This window comes from Amia ocellicauda, chromosome 16 (assembly GCF_036373705.1).
Source record: "Amia ocellicauda isolate fAmiCal2 chromosome 16, fAmiCal2.hap1, whole genome shotgun sequence".
Lineage (NCBI taxonomy): Eukaryota > Metazoa > Chordata > Actinopteri > Amiiformes > Amiidae > Amia > Amia ocellicauda.
The window spans coordinates 1,929,243-1,953,132 of NC_089865.1; the positions used below are offsets into that span (position 1 = coordinate 1,929,243).

The window sequence follows — 23,890 nt, forward strand, 5'->3', positions numbered from 1 at the left end:
CGAGTTTTTACGCATCGTGAGGTTCAGCGGCCGTTAGTCATGACATCCAGGGCTTTTTATTTGATGTGTGTTATTTTTTTCCCACAGCAGCAGCAGGAGAGGACAATAACGAAATAAATAAAGATACACAAACATTATGAGTGAGTCAGGGGGCAAAAATGGAAAATCCCCCCCCCGGTGGCCCCTGTGCTGTGACAGGTCCGTGGCGTTTTTTTCTATCGGACCTCTGGAGCTCTGAAAATGGAGTCGTCTCTCTGTGAGCTTCCGGGGCGGCGCTGGCCCGGCCACAGGGTCCGCTGCCTCCCCCCGGGGCCCGTGGTCAGAGGGGCACATTCTTTCCCAGGAAGAGAGACAAACAAACGGGCTCTGTGTCGGTCTGGCAGTGGGAGGGGGTGAACCTCTTCCATCTCCTCTCATTTATCTATCTATCTATCTATCTATCTATCTATCTATCTATCTATCTATCTATCTTCCTCTTCCTGATTACTGTCCACCAAACTCCTGGCACAAAAGTTGATAGTATGATTCCAGCGTGGCAATACCTCACTCCCTCACTCACATCATGATTACACTCCCAAACCAAACCAAATCTGAATCTGCAAGGTCATCTTAGTCATCGAGTCAGAAATCAATAGGAGAGCAGCGTGCTGAGGTTATAAACACAGGGTGCCAGTTCTGTGTTCTTAATTTCTGTGGTTCTGTGTTCTTTGGTCCTGCATTGTCTGACAGGTATCCGTCTTTGCTTGCTGCAACACAGTATTGCCCCACATTTTGCTGTAGGTGTTGTGTGACTCTCGTAGCATGACTCTGAGATGGACGGGTTGACCGGTAAAAACAGCTGCGTCACCAGGGGCCAGATCACCGTGACTGACAACAAGGGTGTGGGTTAGATCACAGAAACGCACTGAGTTCAGTTTGAGCTGCTTAGGCCTGATGCGTAGTGTGTGTGTGTGTGTGTGTGTGTGTGTGTGTGTCTGGTCTGTGATGCAGTTCCTTGTACAGGTGTTTCAGCTCTAGGTGAGCACTTGGCTCTGAGGACACTGCACTGCACTGACTCTGCCCCTCCGGCCGGGCTGCTCTCACTCCCTGCTAATCCTGGGGATTACCGCCACGCTCCGCCTCCAGCCGGCGCTCCAGGGCGCGGCCGCCCTCCCGCCTGTGTACACTGCACTCCGCACAGCTGGGGCTTAACGTTATGCAAAAGTCACATGCAACTGAGAGGCCGCTCCAGACCCCCTCACACAGGACGCCCCCCAGACTGGGACCCAACCTCTTGAAATACCATTAGTATTATTGTTTGTGTGTTGGTTTTGGGTGCAGCGTCCTTTGCAAGGTGACTTGTATGAATAAGTGAATAAATAAATTAATAAAACCTTATCCATAATTATATGAAGAACAGCAAAATGGTGCAGTATGTGAAAGCTGTGCAGAGTGAGGGTTTTATCAAACACACAAGAAAGAAAGACGTGAAATACGCCGTGCAGGATTACACTGCAGCACAGAGTGCAACAAGAGTGTGAGTGTATAAGTGTGTGAGTGTGTGTGTGATTGAGTGTTTGAGTGTGTGTGTGAGTGAGTGTATAAGTGGTTATGTGTGTGTGTGTGAGTGTGTGTGAGTGTGTGTGAGTGTGTGTGTGTGTGTGTGTGTGAGTGAGTATAAGTGGTTATGTGTGTGTATGAGTGTGTGTGAGTGTGTGTGTGTGTGAGTGAGTGTGTGTGTGAGTGAGTGTGTGAGTGTGAGTGTGTGTGAGTGAGTGTGTGTGTGTATAAGTGTGTGTGTGTGTGAGTGAGTGTGTGTGTGTGTGTGAGTGAGTGTGTGAGTGTATAAGTGTGTGAGTGAGTGTGAGTGAGTGTATAAGTGTGTGTGTGAGAGTGTGTGAGTGAGTGTGTGTGTGTATGTGTATAAGTGTGTGTGTGTGAGTGTGTGTGTGAGTGAGTGTGTATAAGTGTGAGTGTGTGAGTGTGTGTGTATAAGTGTGTGTGTGTGTATAAGTGTGTGTGTGTGTGTGTGAGTGTGTGTGTATAAGTGTGTGTGAGTGTGTGTGTGTGTGTGTGTGTGAGTGTGTGTGAGTGTGTGTGTATAAGTGTGTGTGTGTGTGTGTGTGAGTGTGTGTATAAGTGTGTGTGTATAAGTGTGTGTGTGTGAGTGTGTGTGTATAAGTGTGTGTGTGTGTGTGTGTGTGTGTGAGTGTGAGTGTGTGTGTATAAGTGTGTGTGAGTGTGTGTGTGTGTGTGTGTGTGAGTGTGTGTGAGTGTGTGTGTATAAGTGTGTGTGTGTGTGTGTGTGAGTGTGTGTATAAGTGTGTGTGTATAAGTGTGTGTGTGTGAGTGTGTGTGTATAAGTGTGTGTGAGTGTGTGTGTGTATAAGTGTGTGTGTGTGTGTGTGTGTGTGTGAGTGTGAGTGCATGTGCCTTTCAGTCCAACTCTCAGCAGCCTGACAGGAACCAGCCCGAGCAGCCCGGCTTGTCGCTGTAGGTAATTACACGGCTGTGGTGGTGCTGAGGCTGGGTGCGGGCGGGAGGCGGTTCCCTCTGCGGAGCCGGAGACGAGCACTGCCCGTCAGTCAGAGACGCGGGGGGGGGTTAGGGTTAGGGTTAATCCCGTACAGAGGGGAAGGTCAAAGCCCACGTCCTTCGGTGGCCAATTAACCGAGGAGGCAGACGGACACCCCTGACTGAGGCTGATCCACACGGCCGACGCTGAGAGTGTCACAGAACCAGCACACGGTCCGATCACAGCAGGGTTCACCTGAAACCAGAGGATAGTGTCACCACAGAGAGAGACAGAGAGAGAGAGAGAGAACAGGGAAGGTTGATCCCACGATGGGATGGTGAAAGACAGGAAAAAGACCAATATCTTTTTATTTTTTATGAGGGAAGAAGACTAGTGGCGTCCGGGTGTCCCTTTTAAACGGGCCCTCCCAGCGCAGGGGACCACAGCCTTGGTCCTGGGGGGCCACAGCCAGGGGTACAGGACTCATGACACCAGCGATATAGCAGAGGATTGGACCTGGACTCTGTGAATGAACTGTGTCTTCAATTACACTGCCTCTAGAATATTTATTTGGTCACCCGAAAATCAGCAGTTTCCAAAAACACACTACTGGTTGCCGACACATTCAGCTAGTCCGGTCCAGTCCAGTCCAGTCCAGTCCCTTGCTCAGGGAAGAGAGTTCCTGTCTTTAATGGACTGAAAAGTGTTCAGGTGTTTTGATCCCAATGGTCTCTCAACTGTTTATTTTACCAAAACACTACTTGCTTCACCAGGAAACGCTTCCAAGGGTTTATGATCTGCTCTTGAGGGAGACCCGCACAGCCCTGCTGGACCAGCGGCCAGTGACACACGCCATGATCTGATCTTGTAGTTGTTCTCCAATAAGTATTAATATTGTTGATTATGATTGCTTTTAAACATAACTGAGCTGGTCATTTAAGCACCTGAACTGATCCCTTTTTGTGAATTCAAATTCAAAGGGTAGAAGAACACATTTGAAGCGAGAATAAAACTACAATACCCACAAAGCACCGCGACCGCCCCCCCCACTTCCAAAGATCCATGCAGCGCCTCGACGTCTCCCAGCCGACGTCCCGGGAAGGCGCATGCGCAGTGGCGAGCGCGGAGGATCCGGCGGAGCGGCAGGCTGTGGCCGGGAGGGAGAACTGCACTTCGGCCGCTCGACGGGAGGAGGAGGCGCAGGACTCGCACGGATCCCTCCGGATCGCGGTGGTGTTGTTGTTGTGATTATCACTTCATATTGTTCCCGTCGTCTGTAGCGCGGCTGCGGGAGTCTGCGCTGCTTTGACCATCCTCGCCCGGACTTCAGCGCACCGTTTCGGCCCAGGGGGGGGACCTTGACCCGGGGCTGCGGCGCTGGTTCCTCCGGTGGAGAGAGAGAGAGAGAGAGAGAGAGAGAGAGGGAGAGAGAGGGAGAGGGAGAGGGAGAGCGGCATGGAGAGCGGGCTTTGAGTCACCTGGAGAGCAGCCTCTTCCGCCGACAGCTGTGCCCGAGATCCCGCAGACCCGCACATTTGCCTCCGCCCGCCCGCAGCTCTACCCGGCATATGGGGACAGATACGTGTCCAGGCTCCGTCCGGGCGGTGGGGGGTGGCGACTAGGACCCGCTCGGATCCACACGAACTGAACCCGGACCGCTCTGTGCTGCTTCCCTCCCTCCCTGCGCCGGGAATGGGGAGCCGTGGTCGGGGCGCCCGTGTACTTCAGTTGCGGCGCCGAGGCGCACTGGGACCGGCGGGGCTCGCCCTCTCTGGCCGACGCTAGGGTCCGGATCTCCCCGGGACCCGACCCGGGCGGCGCTGCGGCGGACTCGGTGTGTGCCCCCCTGCGTGTCTTATTGAATTACTGAATCGTTTTTGTGTTTCTGCCAAACGGGATTTAAAGACTTCATTCACTTTGGGAATAAAGAAAAGCAAAAACAAGTTGTCCACAGCAAAGCAGCGCCGAGAGGAGCACCGTCAGTGCCCCGCACACACCATGAATTACCAGCAGCATCTGGCCAACTCGGCCGCTATCCGCTCGGAGATCCAGCGCTTCGAGTCGGTCCACCCGAACATCTACTCCATCTACGAGCTGCTGGAGCGGGTGGAGGAGCCGGTGCTGCAGAACCAGATCCGGGAGCACGTCATCGCCATCGAGGGTAGGGGCACCGGGCACCGGGCACCGACGCATGTGTGTAGCGGGGTTGTGTGTATGCTTGTGCCGCTGTCGGCAGGGTGTGTGTCCGGGGCTGGGACGTCGCTGAGCGGGTCGGTCTTCCTCGGAATTTGGATGCGTTTGTGGAGTTCCAATGTCCACCAGGATGTGCTGTGTGCTGTGGCTGCTTCAGGTGTGCATTGTGGTGCTTTGCAATGCTCGGGTTCAGGTTGCGTGTATTATTAGGCTGCTTGTCTGGATGGAAGGTGCAGTAACTCCAATAACAGACACGCATGGTGGAGTAAAGTCTTGGAGATGCCTTCTGTAGTGTCTTGGTGGTTTCTGCCTGTGTGAGCAGCGCACAATCAGAAAAGCACAGACTACTAAACTGAATACGGACATGACAGATGGACTCACCTGCAAACACCTGAGCAGCGAGTTTGTGCTCTAGTACTGATCCCGTACTGCTTTGTGTTTCTGTTCAGGTCCTGGTCCCGGTCAGGGTCACCTGCTTACTATGTCACACTGTGTGTCGATGGCTGGGTCGGCTTTTGTCATTGAGTTCAGGGAAGGCAGTCAGAGACAGTTTTTATCCTCCAGGAGGGGCAGAGAGGTTGCAGAAAGGTGGCACGGCCAACGTTGCCCCCACGGTCGGGTCTGTGCAGTGAACTGGACTTGACACGCACCCCCCTCCCGGACAGATGTTCACGGCTAGATTACAGATATAACATGAAATGGCTTTGTAATCGGGAAAACGTACACACTTGGGCAGACAATGATCTCTTAACGTAAACTCTCCCAGACATTAAAGCTGCACAGCCGAGCAGAACAGGACAGCAACGGACCCAGTAAACACAGTAACTGAACATACACACACCAGTAAACACAGTAACGGACCAAACACACACACCAGTAAACACAGTAACGGACCAAACACACACACCAGTAAACACAGTAACGGACCAAACACACACACCAGTAAACATGGTAACTGACCAACACATACACACACCAGTAAACATAGTAACTGAACATACACACACCAGTAAACACAGTAACGGACCAAACACACACACCAGTAAACACAGTAACTGACCAACACACACACACACCAGTAAACACAGTAACTGACCAACACACACACACACCAGTAAACACAGTAACTGACCAACACACACACACACACCAGTAAACACAGTAACTGACCAACACACACACACCAGTAAACACAGTAACTGACCAACACACACACACCAGTAAACACAGTAACTGACCAACACACACACACACACACACACCAGTAAACACAGTAACTGACCAACACACACACACCAGTAAACACAGTAACTGACCAACACACACACACACCAGTAAACACAGTAACTGACCAACACACACACACACCAGTAAACACAGTAACTGACCAACACACACACACCAGTAAACACAGTAACTGACCAACACACACACACACCAGTAAACACAGTAACTGACCAACACACACACACACACACACCAGTAAACACAGTAACTGACCAACACACACACACACCAGTAAACACAGTAACTGACCAACACACACACACACACACCAGTAAACACAGTAACTGACCAACACACACACACACACACACCAGTTAACACAGTAACTGACCCAACACACACACACACACACACCAGTAAACACAGTAACTGACCAACACACACACACACACACACCAGTTAACACAGTAACTGACCCAACACACACACACCAGTAAACACAGTAACTGACCAACACACACACACACCAGTAAACACAGTAACTGACCAACACACACACACACCAGTAAACACAGTAACTGACCAACACACACACACCAGTAAACACAGTAACTGACCAACACACACACACACACACACACACACCAGTAAACACAGTAACTGACCAACACACACACACACCAGTAAACACAGTAACTGACCAACACACACACACCAGTAAACACAGTAACTGACCAACACACACACACACACACCAGTTAACACAGTAACTGACCCAACACACACACACACACACACCAGTAAACACAGTAACTGACCCAACACATACACACCAGTAAACACAGTAACGGACCAACACACACACACACCAGTAAACACAGTAACTGACCAACACACACACACACACACACCAGTAAACACAGTAACGGACCAAACACACACACACACCGGTAAACACAGTAACTGACCAACACACACACACACACACACCAGTAAACACAGTAACTGACCAACACACACCAGTAAACACAGTAACGGACCAAACACACACACCAGTAAACACAGTAACGGACCAAACAAACACACACACACCACACGTAGGGAAGATCAAGTAATGATCGCTGGGCTCACGGGTGATAGAACTATCTTTGTTTTTGTAAATTTGAGCGTGTATATGGTTTTAACGAGGCCCTGGCAGTTGTTCAGTCAGTGCGTTGTGTTTACTGTGTCACGTGTGTGGGGTTGGGGGGCAGTTTGAGTGCACAGGTGACAGCAGGGGTTGCTGGGAGCTGCTGCTCTACTGCGCCACGGGTTTCAAAGACTAAAAATAATCCCAGAGAGAACAAAGAAACGAGCAATGAATGATATTTTTTATCGCCGCATATGATGCACATTCTGTATGTTTACCGTACGCAGTGTTTGTGTGTGTGGGGAGGTGGGTGCTGTGCTGTCGTACATTGATGCTTCTGTCTCGCTGGTGGAAGTGGTAAGACTGTCTAATGGGATGTCAGTAGATCAGCGCTCCACAGCTGCCTACCTGTGTCTGTACAGCGAAAGCTGTGAGTGCTGGGCAGAACAGGTACCGTTCCAGGTGTGTGGGGTCTGTTCAGGTTTACACAGTCTGTAGTGATGCTGCGGTGCACGAATGCAGTCACAAAGTTAGATCTGTCTGTGCCAGCCGCATACAATAACCTGGCTAGGTTTGTCCTTCCGTGTCACCCATACCTTCACCGAGTACCTGATCACACTGAAGTCGCAACACTGGTAAAGGGAACCGCTTACCACGTCTAATACTAATGGGAAGTGATTGGACACTGAAGGATGCGTCACGCAGCCCCGCCATGACAGATATTATTGTTGTGCTCCATCAACTTCCTCCACAAAACAAAACAAAAAAGACCTCCCCTAGAAAACCTGCACCTGTAAAACAATGGGATTGGTACAGGTATCAGATTGTTCCTCATTGTGTCTCGCTGTGACACAGATTGTGTCCCACAGATACACCTGTGTGTGTGACACTGAGTGAGTGAGTGTATGTGTGTGAGTGCAATCACAGTGAGACGGGGCCCGGTGGCTGTTATCAGCAGTGGCAGCCGGGTCCTGGGTCGCACTCTGCGCTGGTCCTCCTGTGAGCTGCACCCTGTTATCTGTGCTGTCAGGCCAAGCCAGCAGGTCCATGTCGCCGCCACACGGCTCCCAGATAACACCCATGCTAGTGCAGCAGACCGGTGCGTGGGCGGCAGGGCTCTCTCGCTGCTGCTGACTCATCCTGTTCGGCCGGGCCGGTCCAGCAGGCTCTTGAGGTGGGGGACCACGGGGTGGGACTGGGCATATGGGTTATCATCAGTTATCAGCCGCTGCTGCGTCCCGGGGGGGAGGCCTGTTTTAAACCTGGAAAAAGCACAGAGAGAGCAGCACGAGCATGTGACCAGGAGTGTTTACCAGCGTCTGCCCCGCTGCCGTGCTGTGTGTTGTATTCCCCTGCGGATGGCTGACAGGAAGGAAAAAGGAGCCACTCGGGTATCAGCGAGCGCTGTCATTATTCACACTCCCCCACAAGAGGTTCTTCAGCACGGCTGCGGTACGGGTCCACAAACAGCATGGGAGAAGAACGATCAATGTAGAGCTTTATCAGGGGAGCTCCGGGCCGGGTCGGGTCGGAACAGCTACTGCTAAGAGTTAAGTAGCCGAAGCACAGCTGGCGATGATGTCATAATGACCATCAAGCCCATCGTGGCCAGCTGTGACCCTGCAGTCTGCCCATGTGGGTCAGCTGGGGACACGGCCCCAGCAAATGCGCCGATACTGCCCCCCGCCGCCACCAGCCATGCAGTGACGGGTGCCGTCCTGTCACATCCCTCCTGTCCCCCTGTTTACTCTGGTTAAAATCCTGTTTCCTTTCCTACATCACAGGCTGTTTCTTGTCCTCCTTCCCTTTATCTTCTTTGTTTGTTTGTTTGTTTCCTGGTCTAAAGGGTAGCTGTTTTGTTTTTGCCGTTGCCGTTGCTGTCCTGTGGGATCAGCCCGTGCCGAGCCCCGTGCTGCGGTCCTGCCGGCACCCTGAGCGGCAAGTCTGTGGGCTTCAATGACAGGGGCCCCATGAGTCCTTAAGTTGTTAATTGGTCATCCTGGGAACCTGGAAGGTTTTGGGGTTCAGGACAGAGCAGTTGCTGTCACGCTGGCCTGGCAGTCAGACAATCGATCGCCTGGCGCTGGGTGCAGGTTATTGCTGGTTATTGCTGATGCCTCTGATCGATAAAAAGACAGAACTGAACTGCTCCTGCCGGCCACAGTGTTCCTGCGCAGTCCGGGGGGGAAAGAATGTGCCGAGATCCAGCGATTGATGTTTTTTTGTATTAATCGCGTGTGTAGTGTTGTTGTAAGGAGTTGATTGCATTATTTTGTGTGTGTGCATGAATCCCATAATACAGATCCAAATACCCCTCACCGTCTCGTAATACGGTTGCGTTCCTCAGTGTGTGCGGATCTCGGCTGGAGATGCCCCGTGGCAGCATGGGTGAGAATTGGCTTGGCGCGGTGCCCTGCCTTCCCAGGTCGGGGAGGGAAGCTGTGGCCAGTCCGAAGTGCAGAGAGGGGGCTTCACATAGATCTGGGGAAGGTCTGACTGTTTTATATATATTTTTTTAAATGTATTTTACTCTTTCTCTGTGCACAGTTCACAGACCACAAGTAGTTGTCTGACCTTGCACTTCGGAGACCAGGGGACTGGTGTCAATGGTTGGAGGGGGGGTTCCCAGAGTTGGGGGGACGGTGAGAACTGGCTTGCTGAGCACCGAGATCACGATCCATTCTCGTAGAAGCCTCTGGTACCACTGGGATTTAGACTGGGTCCGAACCTGAAAATTGCACGTGCTGTAGGAGTTGGCATGACCAAGGGACATGGATGGGTTCAACTGGAAACACATGGTGTGGTTGGGCTGGAGAACTTTCTGAAGAGCACGTGTTGTGTTGTGTTGTGTTGTGTTGTTGTGTTGTGTTGTGTTGTGTTGTGTTGTGTTGTGTTGTGTTGTGTTGTGTTGTGTTGTGTTGTGTTGTGTTGTGTTGTGTTGTGTTGTGTTGTGTTGGGGCCGGTCCGCAGTTCTTTTCGTATTCACCTCACAGATCCACTTTACTCGCGCGTGAGAACCTGAAGGCTTGAGAAACACAGTGGCTGTGTGTGTGTGTGTTTTTTTAATGTTTTATTTTTCTGCTGACCAGTTGGTTTTGTTTGCTTTAGCAGCAGCACGGCCGCTCCCTTCTTTAAATCACAGTTTCCCAGCGTCCCTCTCTGCTCTCTTGTCAGGAGGAGGGCGCCGCTACTCAGAGGAGGTTCAAACCCTCATTATTTATAAGAATTTAATTTATTTTATCAAGCACTGGTGTAGATAGATGGGTGAGCGTTTTTGACTCTGTGTACAGGCAGCGCGTCGCTTGTTCCTGCACGTGAAGAGCAGGTGTACTTCTGTAGGAGATTTCGACAAATGCCGGCAGTAGTCCAAGTGTCCCCCCAAATAAAAATAATAATAATTATAATAGGCCAGGTTGAAATAATAGACGGTTTCCTTCAATCTGTATAACTGAGGAAGTGGAGGAGCCAGAGAGAGACGGGTTCCTAAGAGGGGGATCCGATCTGGGCTGTCGAGCGGCATGTGAAGTTGTTACTGCTGACAACTACTCTACTACAATTGCTGTTGCTGCTTCCTGTGTTGTCTCCAGAATTGCATCTTTCAGGGCAGTGTGTCGGTCTCTGACGCCTCACAAACCCCCTCTCCCCCAGCGCTCTCTCCCGGGGGTCTCGGCTCCCGTGGCAACTGCCTCTCACACAAGACTGCGCTGCGCCAGCAGGGCAGAGAGTTTCACCAGGGACCTGCTGGGTTGGAGAGATAAAGAGAGAAGGGGTGTGTGTGTATGTGTGTGTCCCTGTCATTGTGCGGTTGCTGTCTATTCAGGCCTTGACTCAGAGAGCGCCCTGCCCCGCTGGGATCAGGAAGCAGGGCTGTGGTGTGACGCTGTGGAGAGACGCACAACCCACGGCCATTGCAGGTGTGCCTAGGGGTGGCGGCACTGCTGTGTTTGCTGACCAGAAGCCTCTGTGTGAGGGAGCAGGATATAAAACTATACAGGAAAAAAATCTACCCGCGTGTTTAGAGTATCATTACTGAAGGTGAAGCCACGTGCAACACCCCCAGACCAGCTTTTCCTGGCAGCTCTTTTCTGCCCCCGGATCTGGTCTCCGGGATACTTCTGCTGTTCTTTGCTAATCCCCCTGTGAGTGTCACTGTGCGGTGTGCCTGACTGTCCTGCCCGTGTGTGTGTGTGTGTGTGTGTGTGTGTGTGTGTGGGGACGGCCCTGCCTCGCCTCGTCCCCCTGCACTTCCTGAACACACTGCTGCGCTGATTCAATTGCTTCGTAGGACCAGTGTAATCCATTAACCCAGGGTTGGTGGTCTTTATAGATCTTGGAGCTTAAAGGTCAGCTTTCCCTCGCAGGGGGAAAATGTAGTGTCACTAAATGAATGTCTCAGTTGCCTTTCTTTATTGTCCTGTAAGTCCTACCCCCTGGGGTGCTGTCCCTGTCCCTGACGAGCACCACGCAGAGACGGTGGGGTGTTTTTTGGGGGTCTGAAGACCCACCGATCTGCCGCTGCTGCAAATACGGACTCTTCAGCATTCTGTGTCACTTTCCCCTTTGAACCCTGCTCTCCTCTCAAGTGCCTGAGGTTTGCAGAAGGATGCATTTCATGGCTTTGAACTGAACGCTGAAGTCCTCGCTGGGGTAACCCTATTATCTCAAAGCCCGGCCCAGACGCTTAAAATTGATTTAGCGGAGCCGTGTCGGCGTCGCCATAATCCCCTCGCTCGCCTAATCCTGCCGCTGCCCCCCCGGGAGTGAACGACCACAGCCCTCCCTGCGTTGGCCCGAAATGAAAAGGAAGAGGAATGAATAATACAAAATATTGAATTAATCAAAATAAATACATGCTTCATAGACATACATACTTATTCCTCATTCATTCATTCATTCATTCATGCATTCATAATACCGTAACCTGCTCTACCTGCACTGTGCCGTCTCACTCCCTAAAAATACCAAAGGCACATTGATGGACAGACAGGCATGGAGACAGATGCGTGGCTAATTAGGTGCTGATGGAGAAATTCACGCGAATATCTCGTTACACAGATAGACTCCACTTCCTGTCTGCGCAGCCATGAGGCTCGAGAGGCGCTGCCCTGGCCCTTGCCCTCGGGGGCAGCTGGCTGGCCGTTTGGGATGCAGCCACCTGCTCTGTGTGGCGTCGTGGGGGCGCGGAGGGGCTGGCAAGGCACCAGGGCTGTGGACCTAGGATTCTCTGGCAGCGAGGCCGGGCCCGTTACCCTGCTGGGCCTGTGAGGGGTGTTTGGCAGCTGGAGTGGTGTGAAACTGCCCAGCGTCTTTCAGCACCCTGGGCTCCTGTCAGACCCCTCCGCCGCAGTGCGAGGGATGTGATTCTCGTCACTCAATTGCCCTTGTCTGCAGTGGCATCGGTCCAGTGCATGTGTGTGGGTGTTTTATTCTCCCTGGTCCTGCTGGTGAGCTATACTATCTTCACATGCAGGCTTTAAAGGGGTAAATATTTAGGGCTTGCTCACGCCCTCCTGCCCTCTGATCTGTGGGCAGTGTGGTGATTTAAAATGCTGCGGTCTTGGCTCGGTGCGGTAAAGCTGGCCCGCCGACGGGGGTTAACGAACATAAATCCAGGAAATGCGGCAAATAAATAACGGGGCAGCGGCCTTGGCTCGGAAACGGACTCCACTGCCGCGTCGCTGCTCGCCTGATTTACTGACTGCCGTGCCCCACGATCCGGGGCCGGAAATTGGATTTGTGGATTTATGGCACGAGTGGGTCGCGGTCCGCTTCTGAGGCGAGACTCTTGGGCAGCTGTGGCCTGAGCTCTGGGGGAGAGGGACTTGACCGTGTAGTGGTGCTGGTGCTTTATTTGAAGAATTGTCAGTAGTAAGGGTACAGTGCTGGGGAGGCAGGGTTGGCAGAGAATGGGCCTGGCCTGAGGGGGCTTGTGCAGAGGAGGGAGAGGGGGCCGGCCTTGGTGCTGCAGAGATCTATCCCTCAAGGCCCTCGAGAGATGGAGGATATAAGCCTCTCATCACACGCACACGCATACACACAAACACACACACTCACACACACACACCTGCACCTGCACCTGTGCAGGGTTCATCTGGAGGGCGGCCTGCGCTGGGCTGGGGTTTTGTCATATGGTGACCGCTGTAAATGATTCTTGCATTAAAGTGCGTGCCTGTGCGTGTGTGTGTGCCTCTGCAGGACCTACAGTGTTTGACTCTGTGCTGTGAGTCTGTGAATGTGAATGAGTCTGTGATACGTGATGTGAAATTGTTAAATTCTGCCGGGAACAATCCGACAAGTGCTGCTTCTGTCCCGCGGCCCTGGCACAAGTGTTACCAGCGGTTGGCCGTTCCTGGATCACGGCTCTCGGCTCTGCAGCATGTGTGTTCCCGCACTGGGCCTGTGTGTTTGGGTGCTGTGCTTTCCCATCACTGCCAGACCTCCCAGCCTCCTCCCCCCCACTCTGCTGTTCTGCTGATGAGATGGGAGTGCTGAGCTGCTGCTGAAATCCTAAACCGCTGAATCTGCAGTCCTGCCTCCTGGTTGTTTTGCATGCTGTACACCTGCTGCCAGCACACACAGCCTGGCCGCCGGTCATCAATAAACACTTAGTGTGCATTTCACATGCCCCCCCGGGGGCCGGGAAGTGATGCAGGAGGGCACTGTTATTTTTTTATGATGAATAAATGACACTCACCCTCACACACACATCTATGACGTTAGGAAGCACAGGGCCCAGGTCCGCCAGTGGCTCATTTGACTCTCGGGCTCTGCTCCACAGTGGGGGTTGTGCGCTGGAGATCAATCTCAGTGCATCTCACCTGAGGAGCGCTGGAGAGCCAGTCCACCCTGGTGTCACTACTGTTAGTGCCAGGACTGCTCTTGCTACGGTCACCACTGCGCTATTAGCACCCTTTACTACAGTTACTGCTGAACATGGTTTGTTGCTACTGTAATGCTCTTAGTCCTGTTACTACTGATGGTATAGTTACTGTGGTTACTACCGAGAGTACTATTCCTGGCCTTCTTTACTTTCTCTGCTCCCCGAATTCCCCTCGGCTCATGCTCATGTTGTGGTGATGCGCTGTGTAATGGTGTATGTGTGCCGCCGGGGCGCTGGCCTTACCAGGCCACAGCGAGGGCTCAGATGCCGGACTTGCTGAGCCAGCCCTCGACCTCCCTGCCCCCAAGCTGTCAGGTGGTGCTGCGCTCTGTGTAAGAGACCCCCTGCTCTGTGGGGGGGTTGGGGGGGTAGGCTGTCGGACTGAACTGCGCACGAGGCAGTTTCTCGGTGTGGTGCTGTTGCTGTGGACTGTTGTAGCAGCAGGTCTGCAGTGTGTGCAGTATGCAGTATGCTCATGGACTGCTATACTAGCGAGTGTGTAGTGTGTGCAATATGCTCATGGACTGCTATAGTAGCGGGTCTGCAGTGTGAATTGCTGCAGGGGGTTGGACGCTTTGCTTCGTGTTGTGTTGTTGTGGCTGCTGCGGTCAAAGGGTCCAGATGACATTGCGAGTCACAGACTGTCGTTGTGTATCTCAGGATTACTCCACACGTGCCTGCGCTTGGGGGCCCCCCCCAAACTAATTCACTCACTCTCTCACACAGAAACACAAAAACACAAACGCTCACAGATACAAAACCAGTGTCTGTTCATGGACCCATCTGCACTGATACACACAGAAGGATTGATTCAGAGAGAGAGAGGGATGTGATGATCTCTTTATGCACTCATCCTGGGAATGGGAGAGCATTGCAGGCATTGTACAGCTGTGGCTCCTGCGTCCGGAGCCAGAAAGCCCAGCCCTCTGTGTTGGAATTCGCCTGCACTGCACTTGGTCTCTTCTCCTCTGTGTGTGTGTGAGTGTCCGTGTGAAAGAGCCCTTGTCAACTGAAGAAGACCCTGCAGGAGCAAGGCCTTCACTCCACTCTAGTCAGGCCGAGGGGCTGCCACGGGCCTCCTGTGACAGCACGCAGATTTGACAGCACGCGGGTCTGAGGCCTAGTGAAGCCCGGTCCCAGTCTGAGTCCGACGAGTGGTGTTCAGTACTGGAGATTGTGGCTGTGAATGTGTGCGTACCTGTGTGTGTTTTGTAGCCTGTGTGTGGCTGCGAGTGTGTGGGCGCTGGTGCTGGGGTGTCCAGCTGAGGACAGGGAGACTCTGCCAACAGACCTCAGCTGTAGTTGCCATATTGTGCATTGCGTTTGTGTTGTACCTCCTCTGGTTGTGGTGCTTGTTGTTTAGCTGTTCTACCCTATGTTGGTATGCAGGTGTAACCTAGATTGTTAAAAAAAAAGTAATTAATTAATGAACCTAAATAAATATACGTTTTGAAGTGCAGGACGGGAGACGGGGAGGTAAGGATCAGCTGTCTCCGTAGCAAAGCCGACCTTGTTTCGCTGCTCCGATGTTGCCGATTTACATGGGATAATCCTTGCTTGGGGGGGGCTCGCAGTTGGTGTGAGTGATTGAGCGAGCACTGTTTGTGGATTGGACCAGAGTAGTTTATTTTTCTTCCCTCTCCAGTGAGCCGGGTTTCATCTGTATTCACGGCCAGCGTTTTATGCAGACTTGGTAAAAAAGAGAAGAAGAGAGGGAGAGTGCTCTCTAATAAAATAATGCGCTTAAGGCTTTTTTAATCGCTGCAAATGAGTCATTGAGCGAATGCAAGGCTGGCCGCTGTTGGAGCCGAGCATAAATTAATTACAAGTCATTGAAGGCATTTTCAGTTTTTATTATTTTATGAATCCGACCTGGGGGAAGGAGCGTTGTGTAGCGTTGTGGACCCGCCGCTCGCTCATCTGTGCTGCTCTGACCTTTAGGGGTCTGGCTGCTGTAAGGTAACGCTTCTTGCAGTGCAGCGATGTCCGTTAATTAATATGTGATCTTTTGTGTTCGGTGTCCCAGCAGTTCAGAGGCGTTGCTCTCGTTATCTGCCCACACGGTTTAATACGGTCACCCTGCCACTGTGCGCTGACAGAGTGCCGGACCCCTAGGTGTGACGGCACGGGCTCTGCTCAGGCTGCACAAATACAGCCACTCAACCGGCGCAGTTTGACAAATGCAATAAATGTTGAATGCGTTCTCTATCACCTTGATATTCTCCTCTGAGGTTCTTCTCCCCCTCTCTCCATTCTGTTTCTTTCCTTCTCTCTGCCTCTCCCCCATGCCTCTCCCATTCCCGTTCCCTCTCCCTCTCTCCTTCCCCTTCCCTGTCTTTCCCACTCCCCCTCTCCCTCTCTCACCATCTCCCCCTATCCCTGCCATCGTCTCTCTCACTCTCCCTCTCTCTCCTTCCCCTTCCCTGACTTTCCCACTCCCCCTCTCTCCCGCTTTCTCTCCCTCTCTAACTCTCTCTCTCTCTCTCTCTATCCCCTTCCCTCACCCTCTCTCTCCTCCCTCTTTCTCCCCCTCTCCCCCTCTCTCTCTTCCTCTCCCTCTCTCTATGCCCTTCATTCCCCCTCTCTCTCTCTCATAGTCTCTCTCTCCCTCTCCCTCTCTCTCTGCTCCACAGTGTGCTGCTATTGACTCCGGCCTCCTCGCATGTCAGCACTCGCTCGCCTGTTTGAAGGCCATTATTTATTTATGGCCTCTCGGCTCTGCCGGCCTTCAGCAGGGCGGCCTGTGCTCGGGTTCTCTCGCTCGAGCCGGAACGGACTGGAATAGGAGGTGGGAGGAAAGGAGGGAGTGGTGGGGTGGGGGGGCTGCAGGTGAGATGTGGCAGTAGCGCTGAATTCCTGTCCCACTGAGCGTCACCCCTCCTGCGTCTCTGCCTGTCGTGATTAGCCTATAGCTCTTAACCGTGGTGAAGCATGAAGCAAAACTAGTGCATGCAAATCTGCTGCCTTATTCTTGTGTGTGGTTTGTGTACGGCACCTCGGTGTGATTTGGCAGTATGATCTCACTCTGCTGTTGTGACACCTGCCTTTGTGTGCGTTTCCTTTTTTCCTTGCTTTTTTGCAATGGTGTGCAACTGCGAACTCGCACTGCAGGGGTGTTGTCAGCCTCATCACCATCCTGGCTGAACAGCGTAGTTTTGTTAAGGGAGAGAGAGTGAGGGATGGAGAGAAACCAGGAGTGAGATGGGAGGAACCAGGGACTGGGAGGGGGAGAGGAGCATGTTGGAGTGAATGTGTGTGTGAGAGTGCCAGTGTGCTCGTCCGTTTGTGTGTGCGTCTCTGTGCGCATGTGTCAGTGCGTTGTGCGTCTTGTCGTCCTTTCCGCTGTGCTGAAACAAAGGAGCCATTCTGGCCCCCGCCAGCGGAGGGGAAGCACCACTTCCCATGGCAGCAGGTGTGCGCAGTGTTGCCGCTAATGCGCCGGACGCGAGACTCGCGCCGTCGGGTGGGGGGCGATCTCACGTCCACATCTGCGGTGCATTACGGCGTAACACTAGATCCTGGACGTGCATCACAGGAGTAGATGGAACACCTCTGGGATCAGCTAGAGTGGTGTGACGGCATAGATCTCGGGGGAGAGGGGAGTGGGAGACGGGAGACGGGGGACGCCTGCCGTAAAGATCGTGTGTGTGATTGCGGCTGAGGGTGCGAGTGTGTGTGGGGGGGGTCTGTACTATATTAGAGCCTGTCTGTCTGTTGTCAGTTTCCCTGAGATACGCTGCATGGCAACAGAAGTCTCTTTAACGTGTCCAGTGACGGGGGGGAGTGTTGCTCAGCAGAAGTGTGCGGATGTGGAAGAAGGGAAGGAGGAAGATTGAGAGAGAGGGAGGGAGGGGACGAGTCTGTCTGGGCTCCCTGCCATCTGCACACAATGCCGGGCACAGAGAGAGAGAGAGAGAGAGAGAGAGAGAGAGAGAGAGAGAGAGAGAGAGAGAGAGAGAGAGAGAGAGAGAGAGAGAGAGAGAGAGAGAGAGAGAGAGAGAGAGAGAGAGAGAGAGAGAGAGAGAGAGAGAGAGAGAGAGAGAGAGAGAGAGAGAGAGAGAGAGAGAGAGAGAGAGAGAGAATAAAATGAACAGGAGACAAGAAATCTGTTATATTCCTGCACGACTGCGGGCTCAAAAATAGACCTCCATGTTTGTCTGTTCGCCCTACTGCGGTGAAGACGACCCCTCCGGGCTGAGGCGGGGCTCGGCTTCTGGTGGCCACTGTAGTGCCTCCTGTCTCCCAGAGCGTCTCTGTCCTCCAGCTCCAGCCAGCTGCCGTCTTCTCAGATGCCAAACTTGCTGCTGGTTGACGCCCCCCCAGTCCGCCTCTCCTCCAGGTACCTCCTGCTCCCTATTGACCCAGTGCATCTTTCATTTGTTCATTCACTTCTCTGTCCTTCCTTACTTTTTATTTAATTTTCTCTCTCTCTTTTTCTGTATTTGTGATTTAGGAGAGCCTGAGGTCAGAGAAGAATTAATAATGAATCATTTGAAGTAAGAAGCACCTCGGCCAGAGACAATCGCAAAACTATTTTTTCAGCTCAGAGGACCTGCAGCCGGGACAATATGAGACTCTCCACTTCTGTCAGGGATACGGACACACAGATGCGCACACAGACACGCACACAAGCTCTCGCTCACTGTGCTGCTGCGCTGTACCTGTGTGGAACCTGTTTATGCAGTGAACGCTCCTCACTGTTGACAGCCTCCTTTGTCTCGGTTGCCAAGGGCCTCGTGTTTGTTAGATAACTGAAGCTCGGTGACGGGGCCTTCGCTCTGCTGGCGGTGCCCCCCCCCACTTCCTCTCTGACTGCTGGTGCTCTGATTAGCGCTGCGTGGGAACTGGTCTCCGGCCCGGCCTGTTTGGTCGGGTGGCTGAAGGTCTCGGGATGTGCTTGCATTGCCTTTGGAATTTTTGCAATTGCTTTTATCATCAGTTTTTATTATTGTTATAGAAAGGGGTACATTATTGAATTTAGGTTATTTGTGTACTTTAGAATAGGGCCCCAGACTGGAGCCTGTGCTTTGGGGACTATAGAATAGGGGCCTAGACTGGAGCCGGCACTGTGTGGACTATAGAATAGGGGCCCCAGACTGGAGCGTGCGCTTTGGGGATTATTGAATAGGGGCCCAGACTGGAGCCGGCACTGTGTGGACTATAGAATAGGGCCCCAGACTGGAGCCGGCGCTTTGGGGACTATAGAATAGGGCCTCAGATTGGAGCCGGCGCTGTGTGGACAGAGCTTTTACCGGAGCAGGCTGCTGGGAGCTGCCGGACAATGGCGTTATTAATGAGAGGGAGGACAGGGCAGGCAGATTGTAAAGCGATCGTCTCGTGTTCCTCAGACTGAGAGCCGTCCTGGTCGCAGCGTGAGGCAGGAAGCCCCAGTCCAGGGAGGAGAGTGAGGGGCAGTCAATCACACAGCGCGGTTGCGATAAATTGTGTGTATTTCACCCCCCCAGCCCAGTCTCTCTCTCTCCGCATCACTGTAAAGCCCTGTGACCGCCCGCACACGGGAAATTAGTTATCAGGCCCGATCGATACCGGAGACGCTGCTGTTACTTCTAAGATGGCTAAATTACACAAGTTGATATAGATTTTCTCTCTCTCTCTTTATTTATTTATTTATTCGCTCTCCTCCTGTTATGAACTCATACCCTGCACGATTGATTGTGTCAGGGGTAAGACTGGATGGCTGCCAGCAACCATGCGGCTCGGTCACGCTGACACGGCGCGTAGTGGCACAGCGAGGGGCCGGCACACGGGCCACAGCCCTGCTTCGGAGCTCGGGTTTCCTCCTGGGTCGGCCACTGGGGTGCTGCTGCCTTAAGCTTAAGCCTTTGTTTTGCTTTGTTTGGCTGCTAAAGCATCACTGAGCTGTAACTTCTCCCAGCGCTGCCGGAGAGGGGGTTTCTGTGCAGAGTCTCCGTCCTCTTCCACCGTATGGGGTGGGCTCTGTTTCCCGAGGTGGCCCAGCTGCGGCCACTATAGGGACCCCGCCCCTCCCCTGACCTGGGCATGGGCAGGAAGTGATGGACTGGGCTACGAGAGCGTCTGTTCAAGCACTCGGCTGCTTCCTGTTGTTTCCCCTCCTCGACCGCTCCGCACTCTTCCTGTCTCTGGGACTCGGTGGTGGGGCCCGGGTCGTCTGCAGATGGGGCTGTGTCGTTCGCCTGGACAGCCAGAGTGTATGTGTGTGTGTGTGTGAACAATTATTTTCTGAAGTGCTTTTTTCAAAACAGCAAACAGACAGATTAGGCAACGGAGACTGGAGACGCTGCGGTTGGATCTTGTCTCCTGGGTCTGTGGAGCCGGGCAGCTGTGGGGTCCATCGCTCCTGGTTGGAACGTTGGTTTTGGTGCTGTGAATAGCTTTGTGAATAGCTTCTTGATGACCCCCTCCGTGGGCAGATGGCTAATCCTTTCAGGGACCAAACCAAACGAGAAAATTCCCTCGTTAATCTGGACATTGCATTATAACCCAGATTCAGACTGTCTGAAAGTGACCCTTGGGCGTGGGGGGTGGTACTGATAGTCAAGGAGGGAGAGAGAGATTGAGAAGGTGGGAGACTCGCAGACAGACAGAGAGATGGAGAAGGATACTGAGAGGAATGAAGAGGGTAAAATGATTTCGAATCACAACAGCTACTGCTGCCACTGTGTCCACACAGCCGCTCTGATCGTGGCCTTTCCGACAGCTTCCAAGCCCCAGATGTGCTTGGGGGGGCTGTGAGCTGTGGGGCTACAAAGGTCTCCCACTGGGTGCCTGGCACTGGTACGCGGCAGCGTTGGTGAGAGGGCGGTGCTGTGTGGTGTTGTGCGAGTGCGCCCAGCCCTGATTGGGGGCACAAGGCCAGGCAGGAGGTCAGGCTGCCGCTGAGGCGCTGGGACTCGGATCGGCGCTGCTCTGCAGTTGTGCGTGAGAGCCGTTTACTTAGCTCTGCAAATAACTCCGGGACGGACGACCGCCTGACTGCCTGCCTGGGTTTTTTGTGTTTTTAAATGTATGTATTATTTAACACAGACTGATTTAACCATGTTCTGTCCTGCAGCCACACACAGAGGCGGCACAAACAGGGACAGATGGTCAGCAAGGGCCAGGCGGTCTGCTCTCTCACTCTCCACCTCACTCTCCAATTCAAATTCAAAACGCTGTATTGGCATGACTAACTGACATCAGTATTTCCAAAGCACTGACATCTCTCTCTCTCTCTCTCTCTCTCTCTCTGTTTGTGCGTCTTGCCCGAGCTGTGCAGACTGCGGCATATGCAGCAATAATTTATTGAAATCCGTGCCCTCAGGTTGTAGCGCATTGAGTCTCACAGCTGTGGAGTCATTAAAATGGGCCGTCAGCAGAAACTTTGCTTCTCAGATTTAAATGGCTGTCCTTTTTTTGGAATGAAAAAGAAATGCAGTTTAAATTTTGGGGAGACGTTTGTCATTTGTTCATTACAATTAAAAAACACAAAACTTTGAATTTGATCTGCGAAGCGAGGAGAAGCCCTTAGGATGTACAGGCACACATCACAAATATGCAGACATACACAGATGCATGGACACACGCACACGCACACAGCCATGCATGCATGCACAATTCAAAAACATGTAGTTGCATGCACACACTGACTGTCTCTGGAAACCATGTCAGTCCCCTTGGTGTCGCCTCACAGCGTCTCTGACACACTGCCCCAGAGAGCAGCGTTATACACACACACACACAGACGCAGACACGGACACCCACACACACATTGTGCATCTCGGTGGTAATCTGCCAATTCCATTTCAATCCGGCTCTTTATTGCTTCACAGAAAGAAGCCATTGAGCCTCCCATCACATTCCCACACACCCCCACCCCAGAAAAAAAGAAAAGAAAGAAAGAGAACAGTAACAGGATACGATTAAACGGAAATATAATCAGAGTAGATCCGCCGGCTCTGGTAATGGGTGAGAGCTGGATGGAGCCCCAGCTGTAAAATAGATCAACCTCCTCTCCTTTAAAAACATGTATTGCGGGTTGTGGGTGTGTGGGGTGCAGGTGTGTGGGGTGCAGATCTCTGTTGTGCAGGTGTGTGTGGGGTGCAGGTCTCTGTTGTGCAGGTGTGTGTGGGGTGCAGGTCTCTGTTGTGCAGGTGTGTGGGGTGCAGGTCTCTGTTGTGCAGGTGTGTGTGGGGTGCAGATCTCTGTTGTGCAGGTGTGTGTGGGGTGCAGGTCTCTGTTGTGCAGGTGTGTAATGTGCAAGTGTGTGGGGTGCAGGTCTCTGTTGTGCAGGTGTGTGGGGTGCAGGTGTGTGGGGTGCAGGTGTGTAATGTGCAGGTGTGTGGGGTGCAGATCTCTGTTGTGCAGGTGTGTGTGGGGTGCAGGTCTCTGTTGTGCAGGTGTGTGTGGGGTGCAGATCTCTGTTGTGCAGGTGTGTGTGGGGTGCAGGTCTCTGTTGTGCAGGTGTGTGTGGGGTGCAGATCTCTGTTGTGCAGGTGTGTGTGGGGTGCAGATCTCTGTTGTGCAGGTGTGTGTGGGGTGCAGGTGTGTAATGTGCAGGTGTGTGGGGTGCAGATCTCTGTTGTGCAGGTGTGTGTGGGGTGCAGGTCTCTGTTGTGCAGGTGTGTAATGTGCAAGTGTGTGGGGTGCAGGTCTCTGTTGTGCAGGTGTGTGGGGTGCAGGTGTGTGGGGTGCAGATCTCTGTTGTGCAGGTGTGTGTGGGGTGCAGGTCTCTGTTGTGCAGGTGTGTAATGTGCAGGTGTGTGGGGTGCAGGTGTGTGGGGTGCAGGTGTGTGGGGTGCAGATCTCTGTTGTGCAGGTGTGTGTGGGGTGCAGGTGTGTAATGTGCAGGTGTGTGGGGTGCAGGTCTCTGTTGTGCAGGTGTGTGGGGTGCAGGTGTGTGGGGTGCAGATCTCTGTTGTGCAGGTGTGTGTGGGGTGCAGGTGTGTAATGTGCAGGTGTGTGGGGTGCAGGTCTCTGTTGTGCAAGTGTGTGGGGTGCAGGTGTGTGGGGTGCAGGTCTCTGTTGTGCAGGTGTGTAATGTGCAGGTGTGTGGGGTGCAGTTCTCTGTTGTGCAGGTGTGTAATGTGCAGGTGTGTGGGGTGCAGGTCTCTGTTGTGCAGGTGTGTGGGGTGCAGGTCTCTGTTGTGCAGGTGTGTGGGGTGCAGGTGTGTGTGGGGTGCAGGTCTCTGTTGTGCAGGTGTGTGGGGTGCAGGTGTGTAATGTGCAGGTGTGTGGGGTGCAGGTCTCTGTTGTGCAGGTGTGTGGGGTGCAGGTGTGTGGGGTGCAGGTCTCTGTTGTGCAGGTGTGTGTGGGGTGCAGGTGTGTAATGTGCAGGTGTGTGGGGTGCAGGTGTGTGGGGTGCAGGTGTGTGGGGTGCAGATCTCTGTTGTGCAGGTGTGTGTGGGGTGCAGGTGTGTAATGTGCAGGTGTGTGGGGTGCAGGTCTCTGTTGTGCAGGTGTGTGGGGTGCAGGTCTCTGTTGTGCAGGTGTGTAATGTGCAGGTGTGTGGGGTGCAGGTCTCTGTTGTGCAGGTGTGTGGGGTGCAGGTGTGTGGGGTGCAGGTCTCTGTTGTGCAGGTGTGTAATGTGCAGGTGTGTGGGGTGCAGGTCTCTGTTGTGCAGGTGTGTAATGTGCAGGTGTGTGGGGTGCAGATCTCTGTTGTGCAGGTGTGTGGGGTGCAGGTGTGTAATGTGCAGGTGTGTGGGGTGCAGGTGTGTGGGGTGCAGGTCTCTGTTGTGCAGGTGTGTGGGGTGCAGATCTCTGTTGTGCAGGTGTGTGGGGTGCAGGTGTGTAATGTGCAGGTGTGTGGGGTGCAGGTGTGTAATGTGCAGGTGTGTGGGGTGCAGGTCTCTGTTGTGCAGGTGTGTGGGGTGCAGGTGTGTGTGGGGTGCAGGTCTCTGTTGTGCAGGTGTGTGGGGTGCAGGTGTGTAATGTGCAGGTGTGTGGGGTGCAGGTCTCTGTTGTGCAGGTGTGTGGGGTGCAGGTC

At 53.0% G+C, this 23,890-nt stretch overlaps 1 protein-coding gene across 1 annotated transcript in view; it reads left to right on the top strand.

Moving 5' to 3' along the window:
- The first annotated feature begins 3,556 nt into the window (after nucleotides 1-3,556).
- The window catches only part of agap1 (ArfGAP with GTPase domain, ankyrin repeat and PH domain 1), a 158,748-nt gene continuing 138,414 nt past the window's right edge, over nucleotides 3,557-23,890 (top strand). Inside the window, exon 1 of the mRNA XM_066688570.1 lies at nucleotides 3,557-4,655. Within this exon, the coding sequence (XP_066544667.1) occupies nucleotides 4,493-4,655 (163 nt within the window). The 5' untranslated portion in view covers nucleotides 3,557-4,492. The remainder of the gene's footprint in view (nucleotides 4,656-23,890) is intronic.